This window comes from Tiliqua scincoides, chromosome 15 (genome assembly GCF_035046505.1).
Source record: "Tiliqua scincoides isolate rTilSci1 chromosome 15, rTilSci1.hap2, whole genome shotgun sequence".
NCBI lineage: Eukaryota > Metazoa > Chordata > Lepidosauria > Squamata > Scincidae > Tiliqua > Tiliqua scincoides.
Window position 1 is genome coordinate 2311418 of NC_089835.1, and position 25202 is coordinate 2336619.

Here is a 25202-nt window from a genome sequence, read left to right on the forward strand (position 1 = left end):
ATGTGGCACAGAGAACTCGTCCCTGGCCTTTTCATTGACCTCGTCCACCACACCCCAAGCCAGTGTCCAGATTCCTTCCTGCTCTAATTTAAAGCTGCATCAATCTGTGCAGCATTTTCAATCAGGATGTCCAAAGCCAAAGGCCTTTCCCTTGAACGCAGACAGGCACATTCTGGCCTAGTTATGGACTGTGTGTTTCCATTCCCACCCATCCCCCTTGCAATTCCTTGTCCTACCCCCCTCCCAAATGGAAAGCTGGACTGAGTATTAGCTGGTTTCTGGATGGGGGAGGAATCTTGGCAGGAGCCCACCAGGGGATACAGCTGTTACATCCAAGCCCGGGATTGCTGCGCTGTCCATGGTACTAGCCGTGTCGCTCCGGAGATGCACACTGTCCATTGTACAGAAATGGAATCCATGCTCCGGGTTTTGGCTGTCTCTTCCTCTCTTTGTGATAAAGATGGAGATACCCAATGAATTATACACAGAATTTTTCCCCCTTCACCTCCCTCCTGCAAGCAAAGGGTGGGGGGATGCTGAGTGGGATCTATTCGATGAGTAGAGCTACAGAGATCCCAGCTCCAGCTCCAGGTTTTCCCTCTGCCCCCCTGCACAAGCTGTACAGAAATAGCAGGATGCTGGCTTCGCTCTGCAGTGATGCAGGAGGTATGTGCTTTTTCAGTTCTGGTCCTGATGCTGAGCTTGTGGTGAGGTCTCTGTGGCGCAATGGACGAGCGCGCTGGACTTCTAATCCAGAGGTTCCGGGTTCGAGTCCCGGCAGAGATGGTCTCCGAGACAGGTGTCTTAATTTTTCGCACAGATTCACGTAAGGAATGCTAATTAATTATATTTCACTCTGGAGGGTTTTGGAAGGAAAATGAGAGATGGTTCTTGGAATCGCCTGCATCATTCATCCAGCTCAGAGCTCCATCCCTAGACTGAGAATCAGTTTCTTTTCCTCCTTTGTGGGTTTTTTTTGTGTTGTCTCTTTTGCTCTTCCATTAATTGAATTCATTGTTTTAATTATTGCTGTTGTTATCCGTAATGACCTTCTATTTGTTCTCTACATGACTACAAAACTATTCTTCTTCATAAAATAACATCCTTTCAAATTTTTGCAAACTGTGATTGCCTCCAAAGGATATAAGAAATTCTACTTAAGGTTCCAGATTCTTCAAGAGGGTTCAAATCTTCAAGATTTGTGTATTTTCTCTTTTGTCATTTGCAGCTAACGAGTTCCTAAGTGAGAAAAAAGTACTTGTTATCATCACCTGCTTAATGACGTCACTTCCTGCTTAATGACATCACCTCTGGCCCTCAGCAGGTGCCATGAATGCTCTTTGGCCTGCTGTACAAAACAAGTTGGATGCCCCTGGATTAAAACATGGGGTTAGTTTAGAAAAGTGATGACTCAAGGTGATGGAGAATTGCAAAATAGCCTGGAAAGAGATACTTAAACTCTCATATACTTGAAGATACGCTAATGGGGTCCAAGTTGTTGGTGATGAACCAGGAAGAAGCTCTTGGGGTGGAGGTGGAAATGAAAATGAAATGAAAATGTCACATGAAATCCATGAAAATGTATCCATGAAAATGTCACACCCTCCTGCTGAAGGAGGCTAGCACTATGCCATGGGTCATTAGGAAAGAGAGTAAGACTGAGATGGCTAATATTATATGGTCCCTATGTAAATCTATGGTGTGGCCACATATGGAGGCATATGTCCAGTTGTGGTTGCCACACCTCAAGAGGGATTTTGTAGCCCTGGTAGAGGTGCAAAGGAGAGCAGCCAAAAGGATTCTGAGGAGCATTTGGGGCCTTTTTATAAGAACATAAGAACATAAGAACAGGCCATAGGCCCATCTAGTCCAGCTTCCTGTATCTCACAGCGGCCCACCAAATGCCCCAGGGAGCACACCAGATAACAAGAGACCTCATCCTGGTGCCCTCCCTTGCATCTGACATAACCCATTTCTAAAATCAGGAGGTTGCGCATACACCTCATAGCTTGTACCCCATAATGGATTTTTCCTCCAGAAACTTGTCCAATCCCCTTTTAAAGGCGTCTAGGCTAGACGCCAGCACCACATCCTGTGGCAAGGAGTTCCACAGACCGACCACACGCTGAGTAAAGAAATATTTTCTTTTGTCTGTCCTAACCCGCCCAACACTCAATTTTAGTGGATGTCCCCTGGTTCTGGTGTTATGTGAGAGTGTAAAGAGCATCTCCCTATCCACTCTGTCCATCCCCTGCATCATTTTGTATGTCTCAATCATGTCCCCCCTCAGGCGCCTCTTTTCTAGGCTGAAGAGGCCCAAACGCCGTAGCCTTTCCTCATAAGGAAGGTGCCCCAGCCCTGTAATCATTTTAGTCGCTCTCAGAAAAAAGATTTTTTTTCTTTTTTGCTCAGAAAAAAAGGCAATTTGGGGAGGGGGGGTCTTATTGAGATTTACAAAGTGATGCATGGTAGGGAGAGAGCAGAGAGAGAAAAGTTCTTGTCCCTCTCACCCAAACTAGAATCAAGGGTCATCTGCTGAAACTGAATGGCTGGAGTTAGGTTTGGACAAAAGAGGAGACTTCTTCACACATTGTAGAATTAATCGATGGGATTCATTGCCACAAGGTGAGGTGATAGCTACTGGTTTCAGATGGCCTTAAGAGGGGGTGAGACACGTTCACGGAGGATAAGTCAATCCCTGGTGACCAGTTATGATATCTGGGAGGGTGGCTCCACAAACAGAGGCAGCCTAGCTCAGAATACCAGTTGCAGAGGAACAACAGTGAGAGAGGGATATGGACAACACACCTCTTGGGCCATGGAAGTGTCACCCCCTCAGTCTTCCCAGTGTAAGCACTTGCCTTTTGGGAGGGGGGGGGGATAGGGAGCTGACCATGGTAGCAAATGGGTAGAGCTTTGCTTTCAAACCTTTGCGAGTGATTGAGTTGATGCCCCAAAACATCTCTAGACCTTGCAAACAGGCCTATATTTCACTTGATGCCACTTGCAAGCATTCAGATGCAGGGTGACCAGATGTCCTCTTTATCCAGAACATGTCCTCTTTTTTAACCTTGTGTCCTGGCTTCAATGTCCTCCTTTTCCATGGGAGCAGGCAGCACAGAGCCTGCTTGGAATGGATAAATTACATGTAATATAGTTTTAAATTTAATAGTAAGTAATATCATTTTAAAATTAACCACATGAAATCAGCATACGAGTGTTCTCAGCTTTTATTCTGTCAGGTCCTACATTTTTCTTGGATGTCCTACATTTTGGGGTGCTTGTTCCTCTTTTGCAGTTATGACATCTGGTCACTCCCTTCAGATGGGCGTGTTCACTTTTCTGCACACACCTGATTGAACATTCACGGCATAGGCACCCAACTTGTTATCGAGTTGTACCACCAGCAGCACATTTCAACTGTAGGCTTATACCATAGTCTTTCCAGACTGAAGGTTGCCAACCAACAACATTTCAAAAGCACTGTAAAAAGTCATCTTGATGTGATCAGATGTACAGGTGGCTGAAGAGTCTCTTGGTGTGGTGCTTTACCAACATTGTATCTCGTTGGCAGGTTGCTCAGGATGGACAAAAAGAATTACTTCTTCGTATAGTGCAGAACTGATCTATGGAATTCACTGCCACAAGATATGGCAACAACCTCTAGGAACATGCAAAAGAAAATTGTTCATTTTGGATATCGCTTCATTTCATCACCTGATTCATTTCATTGGCTCGTTTCAACAATTTGTTTCACTTGGGGCCTGATTAGAATGGCTGCTTCCTTTCAGTCTGGAATAATCTTTCAATCCTTTCCCACTGATTTGAATTAGTTGCAACTGTTTTAATTGCTTTTCAGAAGCGGGTGACCTTTACAGGATGGGAGCACTCCATAAAGGGGACAAAACCAGCTCCAATGTCAGCTAACTGATCCCAAATAGGTGCTGGGGCTTTTGTTCTAGAACAATTGAAGTTTTTGAGTCAAAAAGATCTGATCTTCTTGCCACATGTTTCTGTGGGCCATTTGCATGAAACTCACAGGTAATCTTAAGCCCCTTATCTAGATAAGATCTGGGCTAAAATTCAGAAAGATAGGAGCAAGGTTCACATAATTCATAAAGACAGCATTAGAGACTTATAATTATTTTTGTTTTGTGGTCCATAGACACCTGACTTCATGAAGAGCTGACCCTTGGAACAATCTCTGCAAATTTTCAGGAAGACAGAGGCAGGAGTTTTCATGAAAATTCTGTGCATTGTGGTTCAAACAAAACAAATACAGGCACAGTGATGGGGAGTGGGGTGGCTTAGTCTGGAGTGGCTGGTTCTGGGTCCTGGGAACAAGTGGACAGAGGAAAAGATGAATGAATCATCCACCCACCTACCTACACACATGTGTGGGAGAGGAATGGCTCATTTAGGACAGTGGAATGGATGGTGATCTGTTCATTTAAAGAATGAATTCATTCCCAAAGTGGTTGGAAAATATTCTGTCCAAGAGCGAACTCACACAGGGCAGAGTAAACGATTCATCCAAGATTAATTGCTCCATCTCCGTAGTGCCATCCATGGATTGGAAGAGGCGAGCAAGGAGGTACCAAAAGCAGCTTTCATTCACTTGCTCTGTGCTCAGGGCAGCCAACTGGCCCTTGCCTGATTCCTCCTCCTCTCCCTACCACTTGGAAGCCTCCTTCAATCTGTGGGAGAAAAGGCTTTTTAACAGACGCATCATCTGATTTCCAAAACTCTAGAATCCCTTTGGGAACCACTCTGTGCCCTCACTTGTCTGGGGATCCAACACCTGCAAAATAAGCTCTTCTGAGAATGTGCCCCAGAGTGTCTTCCACTGGGGAAGCCTCATCTATTTTTCCATCCTCCATGGATGGGATCCAAACACTCCCCAAACAGACTAATGATCTTGTTTACAGACTGGCAGCTGAATTCCCCACTGCGGCTGCAAAAGTTCCATAAGTTATCTGACATCAGGAGAAACTTTGAGGCAAACTTGAACCCATTTCTGCCTGGTCCACATTTGATCCCTGTTGTGTATATGCAATGTTGGCAGAAATGGCTTGAAGCAAAGAGATGAGCTTCAGAGCCTTGGAGTCATAGAAACATAGAGTTGGAAGGGGTCTAATAGGCAGGAGTGCTTGTCTCAGAGAAGAAGTGAGCCAGAGAAGAATGACCAGCTTGCTTGCATCCACTCAACCAGTCCCTTGATCTCCAAATCCCTCCTTTTTTCCAGTCACAACCAACTTACCTGGCTGGTTCAAGATGCCTGGCTAAGTCTGGCTGGGTCAGGTTTACCTGGCTGGGTCAGGTTTACAAGCTGTCGCAGTGCTCTGTTCTTGCCCCTTGAAGGAAGGAAGTTCCTTTAGTGCATAGCAGCACATGAGGATTCAAGGTCCTTGCAACCCTTGGGAAATGTAGTTTGAGATCTGTGAGTAGAACTTTTTTTTTTTTTAAATTTTTCTTTAAGTGAGGAAAGGTACAGTGAAGACACCATACAAAATAACATACACAAACAGAACAAAACAACGACAGAGAATATGATACAGGACATCTAATTTCAGAAAAAAAGGAGGAGATAAGAAAAGGAAATCAATCATAAAGATATTTCAGCAATCTATACCAGTGGTTCTCAAGCTTTTAGCACTGGGACCCACTTTTTAGAATGGGACCCACCAGAAGTGATGTCATTATCGGAAGTGACATCATCAAGCAGGAAAATTTTTAATAATCTGAGGCTGCAATCCTACCCACAGTTACCCAGAAGTAAGTCCCATTTACTATCATAGTTAAAAGCATATACAGAGTAGCCTATTAAAAATACAGATCTGTAGCATTTCTCCAAATGCAGTCACATACCAGGGTAGCATCAAGTCTAATAGATTAAAAATAAAATATTGAAATGACTGGGGACCCACCTGAATTTGGCTCAAGACCCACAGTTTGAGAAACACTGATCTATACTATTGCTAGAGTTGTTCTTAAATATTTTTATTTTTGGAGATTTTGTTTTTTTCTCCCCCAAAGAAGGAAAGTGCAGAAAGTGGTGTTATATTCCAAGAGCACATTTTTTAAAAATAAATAATAATAATAAATTGTAATAGCTTAAAAAGAGTACCAGGTAGGTGGTATAGTGTCAGCAGATGTAGCCATAGTCATTACCCATGCTCACACACCCCAGTCCACCCCATTAATTATTTTCCCCAGATTTCCCAGTTTATTTTATTTCTTTTCCTTTTCTTTTTGAGATTTTGGGTTTTTTTGGCTTATTTGTTTTACAAAAATGAAAAGTGAAGAAAATGGTGTTATGTGTGTTGTTATTTTGTTATCACTGAAAATCACACCTCCAGTTAGAGATGAAAAACCACACCTCTAGCTATTGCATATTTCACACATTACAGAGTGTGTGCCACTTAATAACGGGATACATCCTCCTATCCCTGTTGTTATGTGATTGGATCATTAAGCGAACATCTAGCCCAGTCTGGAATAGCAACCTGATTTTTTAAAAAAAAGATTTGGGCTTTTTTTAAAAAAAAAAATCAAACTATCACAGTCCTCAGGAATCCAAATCCTACACCAATCACAGAAGACAAGAAAAGCTGAGTTTAATTCTCATATTCACCATCATCATCCTCCATCTCTTCATCCAAGCCTGTTAGTTAGGTCATTCATCCACATGACATGATCTTTTTGCTACTGTTGTGTTGTAGTTACCACCGGGGCAGCTGCATCTCCAGCACCACTGCAGAGGCAAGGATGGTGACTTTCCCCGAGCAGTCAATGAACTGCCACGGTTCTCAGCCCAGAAACTGTGGGAATCGTAGTCCCACAAAGGGAATGAGGCTTTCTCCTGCAGAATTCTCAGCATCTTCATCCAGAAATTCCCTGATTCCCTCTGGGCTCTGCTGAACCAGCATAGAAAGTGCCCCAAATTCAACGCAAGTTTCATAGCTGGGCACACTCTGCAATGGTGTCTTCTTTTCCCAGCCGGACAGAAAGCAGCCCCTTCCAAACAAAATACAGTTTGATGACTTCCTGTTCAGCCAGGTATAGAGAAAAGCTAGAGAGCCCACCTCTTCCTGTCTGTCTCTCTCATTTAAGCAAGGAATTATAGGATAGTCATTAACCCATTGTTTTCAGAAGGGGGCTAAAGGAGGAAAATTAGGCATCCTGTTGAACAGGAAACCTTGATTGGACACAGGATGTTGGTGTCCTCTCAAATCAGTGATGTGCAGTGAGGTCCAGGCCTGGGGATACACAACCACATGAATACACACACACACACTCCCCACTAATAATTTGTTAACTCACCTCTTCTTCCTCCACTCTGGAGCGACAGAGAGCCAGGATAGAGCACACACACCCCTTCTTGGGGCAGCTTAATAGCTGCCTCCCCAATACACTATACAGCAGCAGGCTAACCTGCACAGCTTAGCTTCCCTTTTCATGTATATAGTGCGATCTGAGGCAGTTCTGTCTGCTGCCTCCCCAGTGATTGCTGATACAGGAGCCCTGCCTTTCTTTCATTGGAAGCACAGCCATAAATGCAGCCTAACCTTCTGAGGCAGTTTTGCCTGCTGCCTCCTCAGTGATTGCTGATTGCCTCCGCAGTAATCTGCATGTTTTCCGTTGTATTGTAATGTGTGTGTGTTAACTCACTGACTCTGCTCAGGAAGAAAGGAGCAGAGCAGAAATCCAAGGTACTTTTTTTTGCTTGATGGGTCTTTGTGCTCCCCCCCTTACTTTTCCCCCAGACTTGTTAGATCTGGTGAGGCTCTGCCTCCCCCTGCATCCCCTGTCTGCACATCCCTGCTCCAATTCAGATTATATAATAATAATAATAATAATAATAATAATAATAATAATAATAATAATAATAATAATAATAATAATAATAATAATATCACAGGCATTTATATTGATAGAGAGATTTCTGGGACTTGGTCTCTGGGTCAAATGCTAAGCAGACATAGACTCCTTTAAAAGCATATAGAAAATTTATTTACATGCTATTTACAGATTAAGAATAGATTAGGATGGATACAGGTTCGAAGTTACCCCATGGTGGATCTTTGATTTCTCAGAAAACCACACCCAAAACTCCTTTACTTGTACTCTGTCACAAACAAGTGACCCATGTGATATTACATGTCACTTCCCTCTCCTTATTTGGCATACTGGTGCATGGTTCCAGCCCTAACTGGGAAGTCTGTTAGCCATGTATGGAGAAGTTCTGGCCTGCAACTTTGATTGCACAAGACCCTGGAATGTTCCTTTTGGGAAAGCTATGACGCACATGTTTTTCTCTCTCTGCAGGTCATCTTGACATAATGACTTTTCCTATCCTGGTTTTAACAGAAAACTAGTCAAAACCTTGGCTCCTAATTTTGGGTGTTTTCCTTATCTGAGAGAAGTTAGGTTAACCCTTAAAATATCTATCAATATACCGCCTTTCTTTCTTGGTTGTCAGATTTCTCCTCAGACTTTAATTCAAGGCGGTTTACATAGGCAGGCTGTTCTAAATCCCCGTAGGGATTTTTACAATTGAAGAAAGGTTCTATCTTTCAAGAACCGCACAACATTTCAGATGGATCTTTTGTGGTCTGTTATCACTTCCTGGCCTCCAGATTCCTTCCACACAGGCTGACAAGCAGCTCCTTCATCTCTCCAAGAGCAGGTGGAATAACTCCACTCGGCTTGTCAGTTGCTTCAAAGTCTCGCCATTCACGGTGCCGGTGGCCTCAAACTGGTGACCTTCGGATGTTATCTTCAGGCAAATGGAGGCTCAACCCTCTAGACCAAACCTCCTACCCAGATCTAGAGACATATTCAACTGAATGACAGCAAATGTCAATTGTCCCATCCATGTGGGACATGATTCATGTCTCTGTTATTTGTTTCTCTGCAGTTACAAGTGCAATTTATTTGAGGAAAATCATTGCAAATTCCCCACACTTATGTGGGTCCTCGGGCAGGTTTTCTCCCATGCCCCTGATGAAGCAAACAGTAGCAACAGAGTACTATCCAGCACTGAGACACAGGGCTCAAGGTCTTGGTGTCACCAAGGAACAGTTCCATCGCTCTCCAGGCTTTGATCTGCTCAGCAAAGGGGTTGCTACTCTACATACAAGCCCAAGCAGCAACTCCAAGGAGAACTTCCTCCTACCTGAAACCTGAGAGAGCTGCTGCCAGCCTGGGTTGGCAACTGGACCCACGGTCTGATTTAGTAAAAGAACACTTTTTTCATTCATACATGCTGATGGGTGAAACCACACAGAAACTCCATACCAAAGTCCTGGTCTCTTTCTTGAAGAACTTTTCTACTCCCTTCACTGTAGAAGTTTCCCCTCTGTCTCTGTTCTTATTCCTTTAATTGGATTTGGTTCATCACCCCCAAAGGAATGGGGGGGGACCACACTGGGTCACATCCTACCGGAGGGGAACTGGCTTCATTTCCCCATAAACAAACAGAACTCCCGAGTGCGAATGATGAGATTCTCCCTTCCTCCTGAGAGAGAGCAAAATGAAAACAGACTCATTAGGACAGCAATTCCCGGAACTGTTTGTTAATGTAAAGCTCCAGAGGCAAAACAGACCTTCCCCTGGGAGGTGGACACGAGGGTTCTGCTTATGAGTCAAACAGATCCACTATTTCAGTGTTTCTCAAACTGTGGGTCATGACCCAACAGGTGGGTCACAAACCATTTCCAGGTGGGACCCCATTCATTTCAATATTTTATTTTTAATACATTAGATTTGATGCTACCATGGCATGTGACTGCATTTGGGGAAATGTTACAGACCTGTACTTTTAACAAGGTACTATGTATACTATTTTAACAATGATAGTCAATGAAACTTCCTCCTGTGGGTAGGATTTCAGCCTAGGATTGTTAAAAATTTTCCTGCTTGATGATGTCACTTCCAATCATGACATCTGGTGGGTCCTAACAGATTTTCATTCTAGAAAGTGGGTCTCAGTGCTAAACATTTGAGAACCACTGCTCTGTTTCATCAACTAAATATCATCTGCCCTCTTTATCCAACACCCAGTGGAGAGCAGTTCAAACCTGGAGGTTGTCATTGTGACATCCATTTGACCAGAGGCGTCTCAACCACTCCCAATGTATATAAGTGGCCAACGTCGAGGTTGGCTGAGCCCTTGACAAATGTGCTGATTCTATGGCAAGTGGTCAAGACCCCTGCACCAATTTTGGAGTCCCAACCTGTGGAAGTGGGACCTGTCAGCCCCAGAGACCAAATGCAGCCTGGACTTTCCACCAGACAGGATAGTTCCAAACCACAGGAACAAGCAGCCCAGAATAGGAGACATTGGCACTACCAAGCCTTGAGTGAAAGAAAAGCTATTCTAGGAACTTGTCTCACAAGAAGAGCCCTGCTGGATCAGACCAAAGATCCATCTAACCCAACTTCCTGTATCTCACAAAGACCAACCAGATACCTCAGGAAGGCACACAAGACAACAAGACACAAGCTTCCTGTTGCCACTCCACTACACCTGGCATTCTCAGGAAACCTACTTCTAGAGCTAGGAGGTTGCACATACCATCATGGCTTGTCACCTGTGATGGTCCTTCATCAATCTGTCCAATTAGTCTGTGGAACTCTTTGCCACAGGATGTGGTGATGGCATCTGTCCTGGATGGGTTAAAAAGGGGATTGGACAAATTTCTGGAGGAAGAGTTCATCATGGATTACAAGCCGTGATGGGCAAACCTCTTGAAGTAGGCTACCTCAGAATGCCAGATGCAAGGAAGGGCACCAAGGTGGACCTTTGGCCTGATCCAATGGGGCTCTTCTTATGTTCTTAATCTCCCTTTAAAGACACCCAGGCCAGGCGCCATCACCACATCCTGTGGCAAGGAGTTCCACAAATTAATTACATGCTGATAAAGAGATATTTCCTTTTGTCTGCTCACCCAATCTGAGTGGATGTTCCCTGGTTCTGGTGTTTTGTGAGAGGGAAAAGAACATCCCCCTATCCATTCTCTCCATCTCATGCATAATTTTATGTGTCTCACCCAAAACCACAAGCTCTTCGAAGCCTGCACCTCGGTGCGGTCCACAGATCAGGGAAACCATGGAGGCATGTCCCTTTAAAATCTCTAGACAAGGGGGGGCGGAGCTAACTTTCAGTGAAGTTGCAGTGAACTTTGGGGGTTCCCGAAGAGACTGTGAAATAGATATGTTTTCATGTGCCTAAACAACTAGGGTACGCTTCGGTGCCAGGAAGATGGTACGAAGAGCTGAGAGCTTGAACGGGGGGGGGGGTCCTTAGAAACAGGCAATTTCAAGGATTTCTCTCTGTTTTGCTCTGTGCTGAAGCATATCTATCCCAGGCGCCATCTTTGAGAAGCTCGGAAAGCTGAAAATCCGTCCTTCCATGGCCTAGATACAACAACATCGCAGCGAAAAAAGCTATTAAGAGTGCGTGAACTTGGCTCGTTACAAAGTTTTACTGAGAACTGTAAGTAAGAAGTCTGGAGGAGGAGGAGATAATTCAAGATTATTCACGCTGGCTGTTAGCCACCCAGGGGGGGAATAGGTGAATTGGTATTTCCCCTGCTGAAGTAAGTGCAAGATTATATTTTTTTTAAAGGTATGTACCGAAGAGAAATAAATAAGTAATCTTCAACGAAGGAAATAAAGTTCACCTTCATTTTCCCAGCAAAAAGCCTTTATTTAAGCCTGGACACTGCTACTCTCGGTTTCAGTTTCTCAGCAAGAGGCTTGAATTTTTTTTTCTTTTCTTTTGGTTATTTAAAGGCATACTAACCTAATTTGACTGTGGATTTGATTGATTTTTTTTGGATATAAAAATTTGGAAAGTAGCCCTGCAGGAAGTGGCTCGAGTTGGTGTTGATAAAAATGGCTTTTGAAAATCTAAAAGATGACCATGAAAGCCTTGTTGGTGGACTTTCTGATGGATTTTAGAAGAGAAATGGAGCAACAAGTCAGAGAACTCTCTGAACAAATTGGGCAAATAAGCTCCTCCCTTGTAAACTCGTGGGAACAGATTATAAGCAATAGAGAAGAAAAAAGAATGGATCAGCTGTCGGGTGAAGTTAAAGAAGTGGAGTATTTTGAAATGGGACATGAGATGGAAGAAGCAACTGTCATAATAACTGAGAATCTTAAGGAAGAAAAAAGACGAAATGTTCAGAGAGCAAGTTGTCTCAAGAAGAGGAAGAATTTATGGATTGAATTCAAGAATAACAGAATGAAAAAGAAGAAAGAAAAACAGAGGGGGGACTTAAGAAGAAAAAGAAGAAAAAGAAGAAGTGGAAGAACCAGTAGGAGGACTAAGAGGGAACACCAATAAGATAGAGTACAAAGTAAACAATAAGAAGAAGGGCGAAATGGTTGAATAATAAATAGAATTTTTTTTAAATATATTAAATTAAAATAGATGCAAATGAAAATTTGAAATATAAATATTGCGGAAATTAAGTGGTATTAAGATAAATATTTTATTAATTAGATTAAATTAAACTGGATGAAAAGGGAATTTGGAATATAAGTATCATGAAAATTAAAGTGGTAAATATATGAAATAAATTAGATGGAATTGCAATTTTGGAATATAAGTATTGTGTAAATTATAGTGTTATTAAGACAAATAAAAGGGTTATTTTATAAAAAAAAAAGAAGGTAAATAAAATAAATTATAGATGTCAATTTATTTTGGAGAAAATATTAAATCGGTATTTTGGGTTAATAAATATGTGGCGGATAAGCGAAGTATAATACTATTGTAATTGGAGATATTTGTTTTTAGATGTGATATTAGAAATTAAGAATCAGATAAGAGATTGTATTTTAGAGGTTAGTTTAGTGGTAAGAAGAGTTTATAAGTAAAAATTTGAAGCCTTTTTTGATTGGATAGTTATGGAAAATGATGTATAACATATTTTAAGAGATATTGAAGGAGGTAATACCATTGTAATCGGAGACTTTTTTTTTTTAGATGTCATATTAGAAATTAAGAATTAGATAAGAAAGATTTTATTTTAGAGACTAGTTTAGTGGTAAGAAGAGTGTATAAGTAAAAGTTTGAAGTGTTGTTTTTTTATGATGGGATAGATAAGGTTAGAGGAAAAATATGGAATGTTAAAGTATTAACCAGCTGGGTTAAAGAATATGATAATTTTTGTATTGATTATTAATTTTGTGTGGATTAATGTTTGTTGTAATTGATGGCCACCACTCTCGTGTGTAACCTATGTAGTCCTAGCCCTAAGTCTATCCAATTTTCCTTATCTGTATCTGAAATAAATAAAGCATTATAAAAAAAAAAATCTCTAGACAAGGGGGGAGCCAGGGAGGGGAAGTGTGTACAGAGGCAAATTAAATCTCCTCCTTCCTCTGAGCCTCACAGGGGCTGTCTGGAGTGCTGCAGCCCCAACCTGTCTTGCTGAGGACAACCCGCTGAGGAACAGATAAGGATGTCAGGGGTGTGAAGCCTTTTGCCCAACTCTGGGATAACCCACCGGTCTGAGGACTGTCACCTGAGATCCATTAACTGGAGATACTAAAGACTTCTGCATGCAAAACATAGATATTCCTCCTCAGAAATAAGATCTTCTGAAACATGTACCTTATTTTTGATTGTATTAAAAAAAATACCTACAACATTTCCATCCAAATGAAATTTTGTACAAAGTGCCTTTGTAGGAGAAAATACACAAATATACAGCTGTCAGAAATCCATCTCTCTGAGCAGACATTCCCCAAAACTTAATAAACGGTGCCCGTGTCTCCTGAAATGTATTAGTCTGAATTCTTGCTTCTTTAGGTCTTACAGATTATATTATCTTTTCCATTACCACAGCCTGTCAAATGACTACAGAGCCAGTATCTAACAGCTGGTGTGTTTGGTTCTTTCCAAACTCAGATGAAAGACTTCCTAGCCCATCCAAACTTTTGAGCGCCAGGACCCACTTTTTTAAACAACACTCAGTCGGGACCCACCTAGCTATAAGAGACTTTTAAAAAATGTTTCACTTTGCTACTGCTTAAGCCCATGTTTTTATCTTATTTTATTATGGTGGGGGGGCACCTAATCTAGAGTGTTTGTTAAGCTCCATGTTCACCAGACAGGGCTCTGCATCCCCCTTCTCTAGGACGCAATGGAGGAGCAATGGAGGGGCAATGGAGGTAAGTGAGTGATTGGTGGAAGATTCCCCCCACCACCACCATTAATTTGATTCCTGAGGCAACATCTCAGCCAGCCTCATGGATGGGTTGGGACTGTCTCTTCTAGATGGACCAATGATCCCAATGAATCACCTTTGATCCCAATGAAAGCACCTTCCTATTTTGGGAGAACTCATGGCTGAGTTGCAGAGCATTTGCTTTGCGTGCAAGATGTCCCAACTTCAATCTCAGACACCTACAACTGAAGGAGCCCAGGGTGAGGTGGTTAGGAAAGATCCTCCTCTTCTTGAAACTTTGGGGTGCCATTGTCAGTCAGAGCAGACGACCCAGCTAGAAGGAGCAGCATTCCAACTGAGTGCAGGTCCACTTCCTGTGTTGATGCCCACGTTTTCATTGTACATGCACATGGGTTGAGCCCATAGTGAGTCCCGGATCTGTGGTTTCTCCTGACTCTTGTGATTTATCCAACCAGGAGAGAGGAACCACCAGGGCCCTGCTCCATACGGGTGAAGGGAGAAACTGTTTTCTTCTCCAGCCCCAAAGCACCAAGAAAGTCAGAAAAAAAACACCCTTCTCTCCTGAGTCTTGAGTTAAGTACAGAAGAAGGTCCCTCTTGCCTTGGCAGAAGAGAGCAAGACAAGAGGCATTGGCGGAAGATTTTGTTGGGCATTTCTGTGTTTAGATAAGAAGGTAACCAAGCTCCTTGTTTCAACTCCATCCTCAGCATGATAAGTGCAGAGATATCCAGGTTCTCGCCAGATCAGATCTGAAATGTGAACACAGACCTGCAAGCTACAGGCTTTGCTGTGACGGCACACCTTTCCTGAGAAGCAAAGCATCTTGTTCAGAGAGCAGGACATCTCTCCACCAGGTACTGAGGTCCCCAAGTTTCCACTGTCCCTCACACACACTCACCCAAATTCATTTCCCAGACAGGACCGTCCTTTCTCTGAAGGCAGCAAGAGATCACACCTCTCAGCTTATAAAAATTTGCAATCTGTCCTACCTGAATGACCTAGGGCAGTGGTTCCCAAACTGTAGGTTGGGACCCACTTGGTGGGTCGCGACCCGATTTCTGGTGGGTTGCGAGAAGCTGGCAGCAGCCAACTTGGAAGATGGCAAAAGACCTAGGCGACGCCATTTTGGAAGTGGGCAAAGCCTGGGCATTGAGACGTAACTAAGAGCGGCTTGCACATGTGCAAAGAAAGCAGCGTGCCGCTTTTCCCCAGAAATCGTGCTGCTGCCTTCCAGCTCTGCACTTGGAGGCTTCCCTCAGGGGGCCAATTGGGGAGTGCAGGCTTGGACTGCAGGCAAAGAAGGACCGGCAGAGACATGGACGAGCCAGCCAGGCTTCTCCCCACCAGCCTTTGTCAGCTTGGCTGCCTTGACGGGATGGGCTGCCTTGGGGTTGCAAGACAGAGCAGCTCCCCCCCCCCCGCAGCTGGGCTGGGCTGGAGAGTGTGGGCGAGACCTGAACACAGGGCCTGGGTGAGCAGAGGCAGACCCCCGCGGTCTCCCCTCTTGTGAGCCTGCCTTGAAAGCAGCATCACCGCCGCCACTGCCCCACTGCCGTTCTTGTCCTCTGCATCACGACCTCCCTCCCTCTCTGAAATCGCCCGGAAGCCGCGATCCTTTCCTGCGCTGACTGGCAAGTCCGTATCTTTGCTGGGGTGAGGGGGGATCCTTGGCTGCCTGGCTGCCAAGAGAGCAGCCAGGAGGGGGGGAGGAAGGGGGGCAAGCCTGGCATGTGGGGGGAGCACCCAGTGAGAGTGCTGCTCCCCCAGTCGCTTCTCTGATGTGCACCCTTCCCCTCTTCTCTCTTAGGCTGCAATTCTGTCTACTCTTACCTGGGAGTAAGCCCATTGCCAATAATGGGAGTCAATTCTGAGTAGATGTGCTTTGGGGAGATGAGGGGAAGCATCCCTGCTTCTGAGGGGGATACTACTTTTTCATTTCCTTTATTTACAAAAACTCAAGCTCCTTCTGGTATTGAGCTTGTATTGAGCTGCATGAGTAAGGCACACTTGTTTCTGGTTAATGCTGTGCAGATCTAATGCAGATCAGGACCATTCTGGTGGCATTGCATTCCTCTTGGCCTGCCTTTTGAAATGAACTGAGGCACAGTCGCTGACTCATGAGTAAACGCACATGTGGAAATTAGTTTTACTTGCCACAGGGCTCAATACAATTTCCTTCTCATCTATCAGCTTGTCAGTTTCATGACCCACCAATAACCATGTCCCTGTCCCACTGAATGGTCATGACCCACAGTTTGGGAGCACTGTACTAGATCTCATTCTACTCTGTGGGGCAGCAGAGAATAAATCTTTGCCCCCCTCCATGCAATGACAGCCTTTCAGGACATGTTCTCCTCTCCCCTAGCTTCCTCTTCTCCAGGCTAAAGCAGTTCCCTCAATCTTTCCTCATACGATTCATTTTCCAGATTTTTTACTATATTCAGTTGCCCTTCTTGGAACCTGCTCCAGTTTTGCAGCTGGCAGAACCAGACATAAACAGCAGTAGGGACTCTATAGATGTCAAGACATAAACAGCAGGGACTCTATAGATGTCAAGACCCTTAGGGCAAAGAGGAAAGAGGAGTGTCCACTCTAAGGCTGCAATCCTATACACACTTACCTAGGAGTAAGCTCCATTGTCTATAATGGGATTTATTCCTGAGTAGATGTGCGTAGAATTGGGATCCAATTTTCTTATTTGTTCCATTGATAGCCATCTTTTCTTCCATGCTAGACCTCATGCTAGAACTCTGATCCCAAACCTCCACTGCCTTGTGGCTACATCCAGTTACGGAAAAGGCTTCAGGAGTCAACCTCGAGGCAAAATCCGGAGCCGGAGACCCTGAGGCAATTCATGGCTGAACACAGTCAGGTTCTGACAACTCTTGCAACGCCGCTGTAACCAACCGCATTGGCCTCTGCCTTGCCATTGGACCATTTCAGCGACGTGGAGAGGGGGGATTTGCTGCATGGGTAACAGCCTATCCTCCATATCTACTTTACCCAGGCTTCACGCACTGGAGAGGACACTCTGTTCCAGAACCACCATTCAGAGTGCGATACTTTCAGAGTCTTCCAAGACTGAAGGATGCCAACAAAAATAGACCTCAAGCAGAGGATGTGAACATCCCAAGCAGCCTCCCATCTGCTTAATTTTGGCATGGTGGCTGAAATCTGTCTCCTATGGAGTCCAGTTCTTGGCCCACAGCTCAGCATTGCCAACCCTGACTGGCAGCAGCTGTCTAACAGAGCCTTTCCCAGAAACACCACCAAGGATCAAACCTGGGACCTTCTCTATGCAAACCTCCGCCAACCTCTGCCCTCCTCAGAGAGAAGGCATGACACTGACTTCCTCCTGCTTTCCAACTTCAGGTGCCAGGCAGCAAAGAAATGAGCCCTTCCTCCCTTTGCAAAATGAACCCCTAGACCAGTGTTTCTCAAGGTTTGTTCTCCACTGTACCACTTCATGTGGTCCACCTATACGAAGTACCACTGGAAGTAACTGGTGATGACATCATTGCCGGTTACATCTGAGTTGGGAGGCTGGATGCAACACATCAGACACCAGTAAGAGGCTCAGGGTGCACGGAATGGACTTTTCGAGTGTGGAAAAGCCTGATTTGAAATGCCTGCCTGCCAAGCTGAGTCTCCTACTGCTGTTTATTGTGTTACATTCCTGGTCTCACTGCTGGGCGGCAGAGGTCCAGGGGTCCCACAAGACCACCAGACACCACCTCATGTACCACTGGTGGTACCATAGTTGAGAAACACTGCCCTAGACATATCAAAGCTGGCTTACACCAGTTCAGATTTTGGGTCCAGCTGTTGCCTTCTCCTCTGATTGGGAGTGGCTCTCCAAGCTCCCAGGCAGAGAGAGATCTCTCCCTGCCCTGCTGCCTGATATAAAGTGATGCACAGGCTATAATTTCTTTTCTCACCAGCAGCCACGTGGAGATGCTTGACCTTCGCCACTTCACATTCAAAGCATAACAGAGAATCTTCATCAATGGCCATTAACTGCCCCCCCCCCCGAATTTACCTCTGTAATCAGAGCTACATAAGATGAGTCCTGCTGGATCAGGCCAAAGGCCCACCTAATCCACATTTATCACGGCTTGTAGCCTATGAGGGACTTTTCTGCCATTAACCTGCCCAATCCCCTTTACAAGGAATCTAGGTCAGGTGCCATCACCATATCCTGTGGCAAGGAGTTCCAAGACATGGGTGCACATGTTTTGGGGACTTCAACATCTCTTAAAGGTATTAATGTCTTAATGATTGCATTTTTGAGAGAGAGAGAGAGAGAAAGAGAGAGAGAGAGGTGTACTGGTTGGAACATTGCGCTAGGATATGGGTACAGTTCCCCACTCAGCCACTGAATTCCCTGGGTGACCTTGGGATGGATGGGAGACAAAGCAGTCTGCTCTTTGACAACTTTCAATGCCAATTATTGACAGAAAAAGGGGGACCCATTTGCAGCCTGTGAATATTTTGACAAAATAAACCGAAGCAGTGTGGACGGTCACTAATACAAATTGTACAGGTATAACCTAATTATCCATAGATTTTTCACCCACAGTTTTCTCTCAATAGAATGAGAAGGGTCCTTTAAATTAAAGGAAAAAATTTGTTTAACAGTAGGAGAAATTAAAATTTGTTAAAATTTGTTTAACAATATCTGCTTAATGTGGGAGAAGGCAGCCAGCAGATACTCAATCATTCTCTCTCTCCAGGAGCTTAGAACAGCTTCAGTCCAAGGCAAGTGACCCTTCCCTTCCCCCTGACATGTGGAGAGATCATCACCTCCTCTTTGCATTCTTTCCCCACACTGCACTCCTGGTGTCGGGAGGGGTCACTGCCTCGGAGTGAAGCCTTTCTAAGCATCTGGAGAGATATTGATGGATTGATTGTCTGCCTGTGCCTCTGTCCTGCATTATAAAGGCTGTTTTTAAATCTCAGAGCAAAGGGACATTGTTTTTTAAATGGATTTCCTTTAACATGATTTTTGGCATCCACTTGGGTTCCGGGAACAGAACTCTTGTGGATATGGAGACTCAACCTGCATAGAATTAATACTCTGAGGCGGCTCTTTCCACCCCATCTTTCTCCTCATTTGTCAAAGTGCCATTCCTTTGTCACTTTGTGATACTCATCTTTTGAATTGTGTTGTCTTTCCTTCTCCCCAGTTTACCAAGACAGCAATCCCTTGACTTTCATCCACTTGCCTTTCATCACTTTGCTTTTTCAGCCACTTTCAATTAGAACCAAATTTCAGGCATTTGTTTCCTGAACAGAAATTTCGTTCCTGAACAGAAATTTCGTTCCTGAACGAAACATTTCTTTCGTTAAACAGAAATAAAAAGTTTTAGTTTTTGCACCCATCTGCAAGTGTTATACACAGGAGTTACAGCCCAATCCTATGCATGTCTACTCAGAAGTATGTCCCATTAGGGTCAATGGGGCTTACTCCCAGGAAAGTGTGGATGGGATTGGGCTGACCGTCTACATTTCTACATGTCTACATGTAGAAAAATGTCTACATTTTTTGCCGGCCAAAATAAACATGTAAGCTCAATAAAGGTCTGCTTTGACATTCATCCATTTTTGACTTCCATCCACATTCAGGTTGAAAGGACCAGTTATATATTGGACTGTATAATATTCTCAGGACTTGCCACTCAAAGACGATGCTGACAGATCTTCCCGTTCTCAGACTGAGCCATGGGCAACACCAAGGGCAACCAGACCAAGGTTGCTGATTTCATCATTATGGGTTTCCCAAACCTCCAGCACTTCCACAAGCCCCTCTTCCTTCTCCTCCTCCTCATCTACCTCTTCACTATTTCTGGCAACCTGTTGATTTTCGCCATCATTCGCACAGACCCCCGGCTGCACAGCCCCATGTACTTCTTTGTCAGCATCCTGTCCTTCCTGGAGGTCTGGTACACGGCCACCACCATTCCCAAGATGCTCTCCAACCTGCTCAGTGAAAAGAAGAACATCTCCTTCACTGGCTGCCTGATGCAGACCTACTTCTTCCACTCATTGGGAGCCACAGAGTGCTACCTGCTGACGGCAATGGCGTACGACAGGTACCTGGCCATCTGCGAGCCTTTGCGCTACCCATCCATCATGACCACCAAACTATGCGTCCAACTGGCCAGCAGCTGCTGGCTTTGTGGCTTCATGTGTCCTGTCTCGGAAGTGATCTTGGTATCTCGGCTGCCATTTTGTGGCCCTAACCAGATTGAGCACATCTTCTGCGACTTTCCCCCCTTGCTCAGTCTGGCCTGCACCGACACCTCCATCAACATCCGGGTGGACTTCGCCGTCAACGCCTTCATCATCCTCGTGACCTTCCTCTTCATCATGGTCTCCTACCTGAAGATCATCCAGTCAGTCCTGAAAATCCGAACCACCGAGGGCCGCAAGAAAGCCTTTTCCACCTGCGCCTCCCACCTGATTGTGGTGTTGATGTTCTTTGGAAGTATTATTTTCATGTACGTCCGGCTGAAGGAGAGCTATTCCTTGGTCTATGACCGAGCTTTTGCTGTGATCTATTCTGTTGTCACCCCGCTGGTCAACCCGATTATCTACAGTTTGCGGAACAAAGAAATCCTGAAAGCAATAAGGAGGAGAATCCAGAAGAAAAATGACACCAATTAGACTCTGCAGCAGTGGCATCACTGGGAGTTGCGTCACCCGGTGCGGGAGGCCTGCGCGTCACCCCATGTAGTGGGCGGGGTGATGGTACATCACCACCTTCACCGCTTTCACTGGTTTTTTTGCTGTACCTTTTGTTAGAACACAGATATTTCAATGTGGTTTGTTTCATTGCATTCTGCATGAAATTACGCATTGATTGATATATAACATGATGGTCTTATTCGTCCAAATTCTGATTTTAATGATTTTGAAAACTTGTAGAGTCTCACAACTCATTGCAGCAGTTCTCAAACTTTTAGCACTGGGACCCACTTTTTAGAATGACAATCTGTCCAGGACCCATTGGAAGTGATGTCATGGCCAGAAGTGACATCATCAAGCAGTTAAAATAAATAATTATAAATAATTAAATTAAAATTAAATAATTAAATAAGGGGGAGCCGGTCCTGATCCACCAAGTGTATCTATTCTGAAGTAAGTCCCATAGTGGTCAATGGGGCTTACTCTCAGGAAAGTGTGGGTAGGATTGTAGCCTGTGAGCCCAAGCCTATGTATGTCTACTCTGAGAGTAAGTCAATGGGGCTTACTCTCAGGAAAATGTGGGTAGGATTGCAGCCTGTGAGCCCACTGCTATGCATGTCTTACTCTGAAGTAAGTCCCATAGCGGTCAATGGAGCTTACTCTGTAGTCTGCCTGCAATAACAATCCCCCAAAAAGAATCAGTGAGATTTCCAGCCCTCCCAGTGCCCAGTTAAAATTCTTCTATTTCAGGCACATCAGAATAAAGACCCTCCTGGCTTCACAAGTACAAAATAGAAAACTTTCCCCTTACCATTCAAGCCTCTTTTTTGTTCTTTTTTGGGGAGAAGGCTGCCTTCTGTTGCACTCCAGCTCCATTGGATCAGGACCCTTTTGGTGTCCTCACATTCCCCTTTGCCTGGGCTGACCATCAGCCAAGGCACATCTGCCTACTCATGAGTAAACGCGACTATGAGGCTGCTTTGCTTTCCATAGGGCTCCATAGACTGGGAGGGAGGCAGCTGGGAGGGAGGAACCTCCTTTTCGGTGTTTTTGGGGGCTGCACTCATTGGATGAGGACCATTCTGATGTCCTTGGAGCCTCTCAGCCTGCACAACTAAGGTAAGTCCGCCTACTCATGAGTAAACGTGGCACCTGGGTTCGTTTCAGGCTCAGACTCACAGCTGGGCGAGGGGAGTTTCTCGGGTGTTTTTTTTTTTGGGTTGCATTCATTGGATCGGGACCATTCAGGTGTCGTTGAATTCCTCTCAGCCTGCCCTTTCCGACGGACAAAGACAAGTCTGCCTACTCATGAGTAAATGCGCGATATGGCTCACTTTCACTTTCCATAGGGCTCCATGCATTTTTTCCTTCCGGTTTTTTGGCCATAACTTTTGAACAAAAGGAGCTATTTCAATTCTTTTGTTGTTGTTGTTGCACTGCACTCTGCTGGCCATTCCACATCCAATGGTGTATGGCATGACACAGTAACTCCTACCCTGCGATGTTAGCGTGTCCTCCCCCCCAGGGCATGTCACCCCCCTGGCACATCACCCGGTGAGGCCCGCACCCCCCGCACCCCCCGGCAATGCCAGTGCCCTGCAGTTGACACCCTGCCAAGCTCTTGAGCTTGCATCAGAGCCCCTGATTTGACAGAGATCAGGTTGGAAGGAACAAGAGACAGGGCCTTCTTCGGTGGTGGCCCCTCCCTTGAGGTCAGCTACAGCCACAGTCCAAGTTCAGAGTTCTGCCCCTCACCTAACTGCTTCAAACTCTGCTCTTTTATCCATTTATTTGAGGAGGAGACCCAAGTTGGATAGCACAGGGTTCACACATGCAAGAAAGCCAGGATTCGCTTTTAAAAATGGTCTCCATTTGACCTGTATATACATGGCAGGTAAACAGGGCCAGGAAACCTGTGAGCACAGATGAGGCAGTCCCTTTGAGGGGCAAGCGGGAGAGGAGTGGCAAACTGGCAGGGTTGCCTGCCACTGCCATTGGCCTGCCACCGGACTGGAAGCACACAGTGCCAGCCAGGTTGCCTTCCGCTATTCCCTTCCCGCACAAGGAGTGAGCTTCCTTTCCTTCCAGGCACAGCCTGCTATAATCCTGCTCTTATTGCAGGAAGGGGAGAACAGTGTCATGTGGCAAGGAGTTCCTGCGCCCTTTGATCCCTCCAAGGGAGGTCTCCACTCTCTCTTCCAAAGAGCCTGGGTGGCCAAGAGCATGGAGGTGAGCAGAAGCCTTTTTCCTTCTCTCAGTTCCACCAGCCCAACCAGTTTTATTTGCAGTATTTATTTTATTCTTCACGTTGTTCTACCACCCTTCCTCTAAGGAGCTCAGGGTCAAGTACATGGTTCCTCTCTCTTTGTCCTCACAACAACCCTGTAAGATAGTTGAGACTGACAGACAGATAGAACACTCACCCAGGAAGCTTCATGGCTGAGTGGGGATTTGAACCTGGACCCTCCTGGTCTAAGTCCACCTCACAAACCACTACACCATCCTGGCTCTCAAATCCTGGCTCTCAGAGTCAAAAGGACAATCAGAGGATGTAGTGCTGGCACTGATGGTGAGGAGGGGGTGAGGAGGGGGATGGAGTGGGGAACACACTGTTGGCAACCTTCAGTCTCGAGAGACTATGGTATCGCACTCTGAAAGGTAGTTCTGGAACAGCGTCTAGTGTGGCTGAAAAGGCCGATTCGGGAGTGACAGTCCCTTCCACACTGGGAGCAAGTGCAGTCTGTCCCTGGTCTGTCTCCCTGGCTATGGGCCTTCCTTCTTTGCCTCTTTGCCTCAGACTGTTGGCCAAGTGTCTCTTCAAACTGGGAAAGGCCATGCTGCACAGCCTGCCTCCAAGCAGAACTCTCAGAGGCCAGGGTTTCCCATCTGTTGAGGTTCATTCCTGAGGCTTTCAGATCCCTCTTGCAGATGTCCTTGTATCGCAGCTGTGGTCTACCTGTAGGGCGCTTGCCTTGCACGAGTTCTCCATAGAGGAGATCCTTTGGGATCCAGCCATCATCCATTCTCACATGACCGAGCCAACGCAGGCGTCTCTGTTTCAGCAGTGCATATATGCTAGGGATTCCAGCTCGTTCCAGGACTGTGTTGTTTGGAACTTTGTCCTACCAGGTGATGCTGAGGATGCGCCGGAGGCAGCGCATGTGGAAAGCGTTCAGTTTCCTCTCCTGTTGTGAGCGAAGAGTCCATGATTCGCTGCAGTACAGAAGTGTACTCAGGACACAAGCTCTGTAGACCTGGATGTTCTGTCAGCTTCTTGTTGGACCAGACTCTCTTTGTGAGTCTGGAAAACATGGTAGCTGCTTTAGCAATGTGTTTGTTTAGCTCGGTATCGAGAGAAAGAGTATCGGAGATCGTTGAGCCAAGATACACAAAGTCATGGACAACCTCCAGTTCATGCACAAAGATTGTAATGCAGGGAGGTGAGTCCACATCCTGAACCATGACCTGTGTTTTCTTCAGGCTGATTGTCAGTCCAAAATCTTGGCAGGCCTTGCTAAAACGATCCATGAGCTGCTGGAGATCTTTGGCAGAGTGGGTAGTGACAGCTGCATCGTCGGCAAAGAGGAAGTCACACAGACATTTCAGCTGGACTTTGGACTTTGCTCTCAGTCTGGAGAGGTTGAAGAGCTTTCCGTCTGATCTGGTCTGGAGATAGATGCCTTCTGTTGCAGTTCCAAAGGCATGCTTCAGCAGGACAGCAAAGAAAATCCCAAGCAAGGTTGGCACAAGGACACAGCCCTGCTTCACTCTGCTTCGGATGTCAAAGAGGTCTGATATGGAGCCATCGAAGACAACAGTGCCCTTCATGTCCTTGTGGAAGGATCTGATGATGCTGAGGAGCCTGGGTGGACATCCGATCTTGGGGAGAATCTTGAAGAGGCTGTCCCTGCTGACCAGGTTGAAGGCCTTCGTGAGATCTATGAAGGCTATAAAGAGTGGCTGTCGTTTCCTGCATTTCTCCTGCAGTTGTCTAAGGGAGAATACCATATCAGTGGTGGACCTGCTGGCTCGGAATCCGCATTGCGATTCTGGATAAACGCTCTCTGCAAGTCCCTGGAGCCTCTTTAGTGCAACTCGGGCCAACAGCTTTCCTACAACGCTAAGGAGAGAGATGCCGCTGTAGTTGTTGTAGTCACCCCTGTTGCCTTTGTTCTCGTACAGCATGATGATGTTTGCATCCCTCGTGTCCTGAGGTACTCCACCTTCTCTTCAGCAGAGACAGAGGATTTCATGCAGCTCAGTGACAATGATCTCTTTGAACACACACACACACACACACACACACAC

At 45.4% G+C, this 25202-nt stretch overlaps 1 protein-coding gene and 1 non-coding gene across 2 annotated transcripts; both read left to right on the forward strand.

Moving 5' to 3' along the window:
- The first annotated feature begins 712 nt into the window (after positions 1 to 712).
- TRNAR-UCU (transfer RNA arginine (anticodon UCU)) lies at positions 713 to 786 on the forward strand. Its single transcript has one exon. It is a non-coding gene; the product is annotated as a tRNA-Arg (tRNA).
- Positions 787 to 18557: 17771 nt separating this feature from the next.
- Positions 18558 to 20873, forward strand: LOC136635233 (olfactory receptor 6N2-like). The gene is made up of 2 exons (XM_066610384.1): positions 18558 to 18566; positions 19944 to 20873. The coding sequence occupies exons 1-2, from the start codon at positions 18558 to 18560 to the stop codon at positions 20871 to 20873; spliced, it is 939 nt and encodes a 312-aa protein (XP_066466481.1).
- The last annotated feature ends 4329 nt before the right edge of the window (positions 20874 to 25202 follow it).